The sequence below is a fragment of the Acanthopagrus latus genome, chromosome 12, assembly GCF_904848185.1.
Source record: "Acanthopagrus latus isolate v.2019 chromosome 12, fAcaLat1.1, whole genome shotgun sequence".
Classification (NCBI taxonomy): domain Eukaryota; kingdom Metazoa; phylum Chordata; class Actinopteri; order Spariformes; family Sparidae; genus Acanthopagrus; species Acanthopagrus latus.
Window position 1 is genome coordinate 3,243,030 of NC_051050.1, and position 10,154 is coordinate 3,253,183.

Below are 10,154 nucleotides of genomic sequence, written 5' to 3' on the forward strand. Positions count from 1 at the left end.
CCATCCAGCGGCCACGGTTAGGAACTACAACTCGATATTTGTCAATGAAAATGCTGATACGTAATATTTATGGGCAATTAATTTTTAATAGGTCCAGAGCCTTGTCTATCCACATTTATCATCCAGTATTTCCGGAATATTTTGAATGTTATTAAATGTATTCACTGGAGTTAATTCCACAGTACTGAGTTTCCAGATTTAATGGTGCCGTGAGTATTCTGAATGCTTATCGGTCTCGAGCTGCCATGCTGAGGTACCACAGCTCTAAATTAACGGCCAAGGTGCCTATCCAAAATAAACGATTTAGGTTTCGGTTGATAGCGTGTTTTAGTTGATTTTCCTAAATAGATGTGCACTAATTTTAGATCGATTAAAACAATTTTACATGGACAGTTTTGGATCCTCCCGTTCAGTGTATTTTTCTGCATAACGACGTGCATACAAAAGGGAGGATTGATCTTGACACACTGCGTATCTTTGATACTAACCACAGTTTGTTGAGTTAAGGGTGTTGCTAAGAGACGTTAAGATGTCGACTCTCGTCCAATCACTGCTGGAGAAAGATGTCACATGCTTTAAATTGACCAACCAGATAGATGTTAGCGTCACTACCTGTTGAAGTTTATCCAAGCTTCCACTCCATGGATGTACACACTCCAGCAGATTTGTTATGATAACTGACTCATTTTATACATTTTAATATTCCCTTCTTTAAAGGAAATGTTCTGTAAATTCAATACTTTTTTCAGTTCCTGATATTTTAGCTTCTCATATGGTAAGGAGGAGACTTTGTCAGAACATTTTAAGGAAGAAAGAATGCTATCAGGATTAGCGACTAAAGCTATGGCTAATGTCAGGCTAAAGTTTACCTCTTGCTAAGCCACTTAACCTTTTGATTATATCGTAACAGGACTGACACACCGATCATCATCATCGTAAAACATTAAGCCGGAGTAAATATCTTCGATCCTTTGTGTTTATCTTAAAAAATGTAATTTATCATTGGATCGGCTCGTGTTCTGACGTCTATTTTATTTATTTTTGAAATACATTTTTTTTATTGATATGTATATTTCATTGATATATGATTCCAATGAGATTAAATGGATAACGACTGTCAAAGTTTCAAAACAGTTCGTCATAATAGCAATTTAATAATCCCCTCAAAATACCCCTCAGTAACAGTAATTTCTGTTGATAAGCTTTACTCCAGAATTGTCTCATCCTTTTGACACCGTATGTGAATTTATTTTCACATACACCTTAAACCCTCCTGCCCGTTGTCCTTCAGAGCTCATGTCATCAAGTCAGCAGTAACACTTTCTGTGGTAAATCTTGACGTGGACTGTACTAACCACCTATTGTTTCACAGAGGAAAGCAATGAGAACTAGGTCAAGTTCTCCTCCAATTCATGTGCATGTCAATGACGCCACACCGGTCCATGTGCACGTGAAGAGCCAAAGAATGAGTCCTGCCAGGACTCCTCAGGTTGAAGGTTTTCTTTATTTATAAGATACATAATGTGATTTGTTTTTATGTTTGCAATCATTCCTTGCTTTCAAATGAACACCTTTTGACAATTTTTGCGTTCAGAAATCAGTGTAGTTATTATGCATAGCCAGGCCTGACAGATGTCAGTGACATTCTGTTGCACTCACTCTGTGTTTTTAGGGGGAGGCCAAAGTCAACAGAGGAAGCCTTCGTCCCACAGCCAAGGTCAAAACACGGGTGCCATGGATACCACCTGGAAAGGCCTCCAAACGGGATGCTTCCTACAAGTGGGAGGTAAAATGACGCCGAAATTCCATCCTCATTTTAAAAGACTGTTTTTCTGTGAGCTTGGGGAAAAGGCTTATCCAGGTGAAGGTGTTTTGATAAGTGTTATTTTAACCAAGGGTCCAACACACTGCCTCGAGATCACACCACCGCTCCCCGAACCAGAACCAGAACATTCCCAGTCTGCACTGCGGTTGGCTGACCTGACGTCAGAAGAAGAGGAAGGGCTCCACGGACGAATCAGCCAGTATGAGAAGACGATTGACAGCTTACTGACTGAAGTTAGCTCTCTGAAGAACGAGGTCAGTTGATCTGACTAGGTCTGCATCACACATGTCCCCTAATATATTCCCTGTTAGGCTTAAATTCCTGAAATTACACCGTCACAGAGTTTGTATGACCACAGAGACCCGGTAAGATATTGTCTGGTGTGTGTATGTCCACATCCATGTTTGCATGCAGGTGGAGCTGCGGAAGAAGGAGCAGCAGCTGGAGCGTCAGTCGGAGCAGCTGACTGTCTCCCATCGGGTGATTGCCGAGCAGGAGGAGGAGCTGGCGGAGGTGACCAAGGAGCTGCAGCAGACTGAGCGGGAGAACACCCGCTTACGGCAGTCCATGGAGAAGATGCTGGAGGAGAGCGACTACAGCAGGCAAATATTATACTGAACACATATTTAGAGTGCTTCATATGAGAGAGGGTGGTCTGGAAGTACAATCAGATCTTCTTCTAAAATCATTGATTATTGCTGAGCACACAAAGACAATCACATTATTGTCAACAATATATAAAAAAAAACGACATTTTCTATATATATATAAAAATATACATCTCCTGATAATCTTCTTATTTCTTTACTCTCAAATGCACGCATCTATCTGAAACACTTGCTAAATGCTTATTTATACATTTAGAAATGACTTTTCACATGTGATGTGAATCCTGCATTGTACCAGATTTTAGATATCAGGCTACAGAACAGCTGCTCAGCCTGATGCCTCTACAGTGGTGAGGAGAAAGATTTAGATCCGGTTCTCCACAGCCTGGAGGCAGATCATCAGAACAAGAACATTTGATTTAATTGGTCCTTTTTAGTGCTTACATTTTTATGTCTGATTTGACAGTATCTTCTTCAATAAACTGTTATAATTAGTTCACTGCAAATAGTTTCTTCAGATACAATCGCTATAGAATCTCAGTAACAACAACTACATCCCAGCTGTGTTTTAGATCAAACATTCATGTGTATCTTTAGGAATATTGGTAGGAAGGCAGTGTTTGTGTACTAATGCACTAATTTCTGTCTTGTCCTTGCAGATTAGATGGAGAAATTGTGCAACAAGACAAAGACGCTCTGCTCAGGAAGCTGATGGAGGCTGAGGAAGATGGGACGGCTGCTGCCAAGCAAGTCTCAGCCTTGCGGGAATCTGTCTCCAAACTCTGTGCAGTTGGTGGCAGTGTGAGTTATAACTCTGTAATTATATGCATGTCAGGTTCTGTATGCTCTAGAAAGCAAGAGACTGCTGTTACAGCCAAGGAAATCAAAACAAAAAATGTGTTGAGCACAGATTAGCACATGTACATCTCATAAATATGCAGGATAAATGTTGATATTATATGATAGAATTCAATCTCTCTGTCTGTTTGCCGGTGAAGAGGCTGTCTGGCTCTGAGTCTTCAGGGTTGGTTCGCCAGAAGGAGCTATTGCTACAGAAACTGGAGACATTTGAAGCCACCAACAGAACTCTGCGGCACCTTCTCAGAGAGCAGCACGGATCCCAGGTACACCAGAGAGTCCGATTGAGAACGGGGAGCATGGGGAACACTCTGGTCTTTTGGATGTGAGATGCTAACTGATACATTGTCGGCGTACAGTATATCCTCTGTAATCAGCTGCTTATAGTATATGTTTCCTTCCCACTTTCGAATGTCATAATGCCATTAGAAGAAATCATTTCCTAGTTAACTATCCCAGTATGATATTTTGGGTAGCAGCCCATCAGATAAAACGAGAGAAGGAAACTTCTCTCAAAGAAAGCAAAGAGAAGGGGCTCGCAGAGTGTGGAATGGCCGGTTACAAAAATGGGATTGAAAGTTGATTTAGCTGCTGATTTATTAAGGCAGCAGTCATCTCCTGGGACTGACCTCCAGACAGATCTCCAACAATGATGCTGTAGTGATCTTGACTCTTGACGTTTGAGCAGATGGAGTCGATTCTACTGTCAGAGCAGAAGGATGCGTTACTCAAGAGACTGGCGGACACAGAGGCAGAAAATGCTGTGAGTTAAATCTGCCTTATTTCAATTGAATTAGCCTAAATGTTTGTATTTTTACGTTCAGTCAGCAGGCTCATACCTGTCATATATTGTCCCATGTGTTACTATGTCTTGAGTTTCCCCCCTGTATGAAATATGCTCTATGAATAAAGCTTTCCCTCAACAGCATCTTGTAGTGAAACTTCAAGAGAAAGACAGAGAGGTTCATCAGCTCTCCAAACTTTTGGATACTGAAAAGGTACTGTGGTGATCTGTGATGCTTTTTACAGTGAAGTGTCTTACTGAGACACATTTAATTTGTCCATAATGTATATTCTGCTGGACTGCAGGATAATGCCAAGAGCTCAGCTGACTTGACTAAAAGCCTGGAGTCAACAAGAGCTCATTTACAAGGACAGCTCCGCAGCAAAGAAGCTGAGAACAACCGGCTCACTGTGCAGATAAAGGTTTGTTTTGGTCACAATCTGTCTGATATACTGCTGCAGAAATGGGAAGTACAAGTAATGATTCCAGCTGTAATCGTTGGCTGTGTCCCTCCCATTGGTTCAGAACCTGGAGCGAGCAGCCAACCAACAGAAAGCAGAGGTGGGGCATCTGACAGAGCAGCTGGTGAGGCTGAAGCAGCAGGCCAGCGCAGACAGAGAGGCTCTGAAACGAGCCACACGAGCCCAGAAACAGCGAGCTGAACGCAGCGAGGGCACTGCAGGCCATCTGAGTGTTCAGCTGCTGGATATGGTAGGGCTGTGTCACATCAGTCTCTAGAGTCTAGACTTATAAGTCAGAGTCACCCTACACACAGGCATGCTACATTTCTATAATTACTGTTATTATTATTATTATTATTATTATTATTATTGTTATGAGACGACAGGCCACACTTCTTAATCAGTCTTAATCAATAGTGATAAGCTCTTTTTTTACCTCTAGGCACTGGTTGTTTCCTTTCGTTCATCTTTCAAGAAAGCTTAAGCCCCTCACACACATACACAGACACTTTTTAGAGTTAACCAATGTAACTTAATCAAGTAAAAACATTTTACTGTGAAGAAAATCTACATTTTTTCTTTCTTTCTTTTTAACAGGAGAAGCAGGTGGCTGATGCACTGTCAGCAGCTGAGAGCTGGCAGAGTCGCCATGCCAAAGAAGTGAAAGACAAGAGTAAAATGGAGTTTGAAATATCGCTGTTGAACAGGTAACTGCAGCTCTGTTATGGCTTCAGCTATAGACGAGTTTAACCGTCTGTTGGCATGATAATCCAACACTGTGGAACTAGAGGAGCTATTCAGTGATAAAAGTGTCATGCCAGGGAGGGACAGCTCTGGTGATGATCAAATAATCCAATAAAGCTTCATAAAAACTTTTCTATAAGATTTTTGTGATGTTTTCAGTTGTCCTGCAAAGGTTTTTTTTTGTTTGAATGTTAGTTCATTCTTTTTAATACATTATAATTCTAGTCAAAGTAGTGTTTGTTGTGCGTTTTATTTTTTATTTTTTTCCATTCTCAGAATTTATGGACTAGTAAAATATTACTGCTGATTTTGGTTCAAAACCATTTTGGTCATCTAACTAAAAATGTGACAGCTGCATGTTGTGTGGTACGATGTAGCCGTATAGCAGAGCTGACAGAGCAGCTGAATACTTCAGAGGATAAAGGCAGAGTGGAGAAAGAAGCCCTGCTGGATCACCTGCATGGACTTACCGCAGAGAGCACTGCTGCTAAACTGGAGAACCAGTCCCTCAAGGTGAAACAGCCCACAGACAGCTGCACCTCGCTTTACAGTCAAACACAGTTACTGAATGTTAACCCGACCTAGCTCTGTCGCCTTCATCTGTGATCCTTATGCACCTTGGATAATGTATTTTCTATCCCTGGTTTTCATCCTAATAGACTTACATAACTTATATTAGATCAGAAGGATGAATTGCCCTTTTAATTTGATAAGTGATGACACATCACCTGAAGCTGTGTGTTCTTGTCAGGCTACAGCATGTGCAGTGGAGGAAAAGCTGGCCTTGTCTCAGTCAGAGCTCCAGCAGGTCAAAGCCTCCATCAAGCAATATGAAAGCTTGCTGGACAGCTATAAGATTCAGGTATGTGAAGTGAAGATCCAGTCCATGAACACTGTTGTTGTTCATGAGGAGTCTGATGATCCCAGTCTTCTGTTTTGCAACCGATGCTCCGCAGGTTGGAAAGACCCGGGCCGAGGCGGACGAGTACTGTGCTCGATTGGCTCAGGCAGAGAAGGAGGTCCAGGTGGTGCGGGGGGAGCTGGAGCAAGAGATAGATGAGGTGCGCAGAGAGCTGCTGGGTCGACTGACGGAGCTGGAGCCTCTGCCTGAAGCCTTACGACGCTCTGAACTCCAGCTGCAGGAGGCTCAGGACAGGGAGCGCAGCCAGGAGAGACGCAGCATGGAGCTGAGCACAACCTTGACTGATCTCCGCATGAAGGTCAACAACAGTCCCAGGCACAGAGGCTCCAGTTAGCATCACAGAATAATGTTTAAAAGATAAAGTGCTCATTTTAGAATAAATCACATACGATCGCATTGATTTTGAGGAAACACAGAGCTATCACTCACCTCCATACTTCATGTTCCTTTGTTATGTGTTATGTAATCAGTGTTTTTTTTCAAAAACTAGGAAATGGGCTTGAATTACATTAGCACTTAAAACCACATTGGTATGTGACAAAAGTAACTATTAATCTCAAATAAATTGAGGATGTTTGCTGTTAAACTTATTTCAGTTGAATTTCACATCACACACATGCAGTTATTTTAACTAATAGCTCTTACCTGAACAAATCTGATCCCAGATCTGATCCTAATTTAGACTTGTCTTGTGTTGTACTAGGTGGAGACCCAGGGCAGCCAAGTGGAACTTTTAAGACAGAAGAACAAGGTGCTGCTGGAGGAGAACAGACAGCTTCAGCAGCGAGTGGAGAGTTTAGAAAGGTCGCTCACCACTTCTTCTTTTCTACACTGGCTTGGACACTTTCTGCCCCCCTCAGACCAATTATGTCCGCTATTCTGTTTGCAGTACAATCAGCCTCTAAGGTCCCATAGTTTTTGGGTGTTCAGGGATGTAAACAGCAATTTACCAATTTAGTCAGTGAGTTGCCTACAACTTGAGCCCTTTTTTTGAGTCTATATATTTTTACATTTTGGCAGATTGACACCATTTGAATTAATTGAATTAGATGTTATAAGTTCTTGTTGCATTCTAGTACTGGAAGTACAGACAGTTGTCACTGGATTCATTTGGTAATGAAGAAAACAAAACCCTGATGATTGTTAGACAAGTTCTGGTGTGAAATCTAGCATCTTTTTAAAAGGATTTCTAGGTGGATATATATAAATGTTTATTCAGGACGGACATCAGATCCAATGATGTGAAAGTGTCTCACCTGATAAAACAATATGTATGTATAAGCAGCATGTCTGCGTGTTAAGATTTGACTGAGAAATTACTCTTAGATAAAAATGGATTTTTGAAGCAAATTGTGGAACTAACCGTCAGTTGTTTGCTTTTTTGTGTCATCTTGCAGAAAGCTGGAGGAGGCTGGCAGTCAAAACAGCGACCTGCTGACCGTCATTGCCAAACGAGACAGCACCATCCATAACAATCAGCTCCACCTGGATGAAAAAACAAGGGAATGTTCCCTGCTGAGCCGAAAGCTGGAGGATGCTCTGGATGATGCCCGCCAGCAGGTCTGAACCTGACAACAGTAGTTAAACATTTGTGATTCAAAGTGTTGGTCAAAAAAAGAATGCAATAGTAGGTCATCAGTAGCATTGCATAGGAGGGGCTTAAGTTGCCTACACATTTAATTGAAAAAGAACTCAGTATTGACATAAAAGCAGGTTCAGACACTGGGGTTCTTTGGCACAAAACACAATGCACGAGCTAAACCTGAGAATAGCATGTTGTTAGGAGTGTGTTGGTTGTTCTACATTTTCCCTGCATTTCCCCTGAAATATATAATATTTCTCTTCAGATGTCAAAGACCAGGGAACGTGCTGCCACCAAAGAGCACTCCACCCAGTCTAAGATATTGGACCTAGAGACCCAACTTAGCAGGACTACCTCAGAAATCAACCAAATGCGACGCAGCAAAGAGGAGGTAAGGCCTCTCATCGTGGTTTACTCAAAAACTGTGTGTATCATGTGTCAGTAGGTCTTAAATGTATTATTTTTATGATGCTCAGGTGGAGCGGCGGTACCAGAGCCGACTGCAGGACATCAAAGATCGCCTGGAACAGTCAGATAGCACCAACAGAAGCCTGCAGAACTACGTCCAGTTCCTCAAAGCCTCCTATGCTAATGTGTTTGGAGACGTGGCCCTCGGCAGCTCGCTGCATGGCCCCTCACCTATCTGACTGTCAGAGGGATGTTATACTGTACGTGTATGTATGCACACCTTCCAAAACAGTACTGTGGGTAGAGCCTGTTGCTTTTTGATTGGCTAACAAGAGCTGGAGGCTGTAAGGATGTTAATCTTGCTTATTTGCTTGGATTTTAACGAGTCGGGTGAAGAGCTGCAGTATCTATTTGCTGCTTTTGGTGCTTTTTCAATTTTGAATGAATTAATTGACAATGCATTATATTACTGGATTAAAAAACTCAATCCTAATTAATGTAAAATGTAATTATTTGAAAGTCCCTTAGATACCTTTCAATTACTCCCATGGATTTGACCAGAGCTAAGCAATATATCCTCAAAATAGTATCACAATATTTTTGGGTGATATCATGATACACAACATATATACGTATCACAGTATTTTGTAATCTCCTCCAAAGCACTTATTGAATACAAGACCGGGCGACAAAATCAAATGAATTATATATATATTTTTGACCGAATGTCTCGATATTCAGAGAGGCTTAGGATAACGTAAAAAAACAGAATAGTTCAAAAGATTATATAATCACAGTTAAAATGTGATAAAGTGGCTTTAAATCAATCCGACAAGGCATTTGTTTGAGATCTTGAAGAGTAGACTGATGGCCACCTCCGACTTCTTTGACATTACTGTTTTGTGGATTTCTAGATTGAATGTGACCTAAAGAAAATGGGTCAGTCATTAAGTCAGTTTGTATTTTTTCATGCAATAAAATCAAAATTACCCATTTTCTTTATTCACACAGTTTATTTTATCTTTACCATCAGCCCAGTCATGAGAGTCATCTAAAACTCTGTTGCAAACCATCCCTGACACATAATGGACTTATCTACTCTTTGACTGTATGCAGCTGGAAACATTGGTGCTATCACTGTCCTTTGGCTGGTTCAAGACAGTGTGTGTTAAAAATAATAATGATTGGATTTACAGTTTCACAAACTACATGATCGGTAGTTGTTGCTTGTGTTTGCATTTGTAAGTGTTTTATAGAGTGTATTCATCAACTGAGTAATTGACATCCATTGTGGATAACTTTATACGCAGCAATAAAATGTTTTTCACCCAAAGTCAAACTGACTGGAGTTTGACATTGCATGTGTCATTTTCATCATCATACGTAAATGATCCTGTCTGTTGTCATTTTGTCCCATAGCAGATTACTGTCTGTGAACACCCTCAGCAAAACAGTGTGTCTCTGTCGTGCTGACATACACAAAGTAAAACTGAACTACACATTAGGCCTGATGACTTAATCAGTTTTCCTACTCATTTAATCATTTAGCATACAGTCTAACAATATAGAGGTATGATTAGAAAAAAAAATACTTCCAGTAGGAGAAGGCAAAAATGGAATAACACGCAAGACAATATATAAACCAATATGTAAGAGCTCATGAACAGATGATCACTTGTCTCATAAATCCTTGTGGGAGTCAGCTGATAGAGTTAGCTGAGGGAGTTCTCACAGACAGCACTTAGGTTTTGTGTGAGGGCTGACATTCACAGTTGAACACAGTCTTTGTAGCTCAATGTTAATAAGTAATAGCCATGAAAAATGAGTTTACACGTAACGCTACAGTGCATGTATCAACAATAAAGGCTAGTCTGCAGGGAGGGGAGCAGTGTCTCAACATAATGGATTAAAATAAATAAAAAAAAAACTTGTCTAGCATCACCCGACACTCAGTGTATTATC

The 10,154-nt window shown here is 40.9% G+C and overlaps 1 protein-coding gene across 2 annotated transcripts; it reads left to right on the top strand.

Annotated features, from left to right (window-relative positions):
- Window positions 1-595: 595 nt before the first annotated feature.
- Window positions 596-9,187, top strand: odf2a (outer dense fiber of sperm tails 2a). 2 transcript variants are annotated; one of them, XM_037116399.1, is made up of 19 exons: window positions 596-775; window positions 1,373-1,489; window positions 1,673-1,786; window positions 1,897-2,079; window positions 2,240-2,427; window positions 3,093-3,234; window positions 3,432-3,557; window positions 3,980-4,054; window positions 4,218-4,289; window positions 4,381-4,497; window positions 4,601-4,786; window positions 5,134-5,243; window positions 5,658-5,793; window positions 6,032-6,142; window positions 6,237-6,500; window positions 6,906-7,006; window positions 7,600-7,762; window positions 8,050-8,175; window positions 8,261-9,187. In XM_037116399.1, the coding sequence occupies exons 1-19, from the start codon at window positions 773-775 to the stop codon at window positions 8,429-8,431; spliced, it is 2,505 nt and encodes an 834-aa protein (XP_036972294.1). In that variant the 5' UTR covers window positions 596-772; the 3' UTR covers window positions 8,432-9,187. The 2 variants fall into 2 exon arrangements, 1 of the variants encoding a protein (XP_036972294.1); XR_005078016.1 differs by lacking the exon at window positions 8,261-9,187 and having other exon boundaries at window positions 6,237-6,531.
- The last annotated feature ends 967 nt before the right edge of the window (window positions 9,188-10,154 follow it).

Coding starts and splice junctions, on each gene's coding strand:
- odf2a (XM_037116399.1), top strand. Junction 2,428..3,092: donor GAGGAGAGCGACTACAGCAG/GCAAATATTATA, acceptor TTGTCCTTGCAG/ATTAGATGGAGAAATTGTGC. Junction 6,501..6,905: donor TGACTGATCTCCGCATGAAG/GTCAACAACAGT, acceptor GTGTTGTACTAG/GTGGAGACCCAGGGCAGCCA.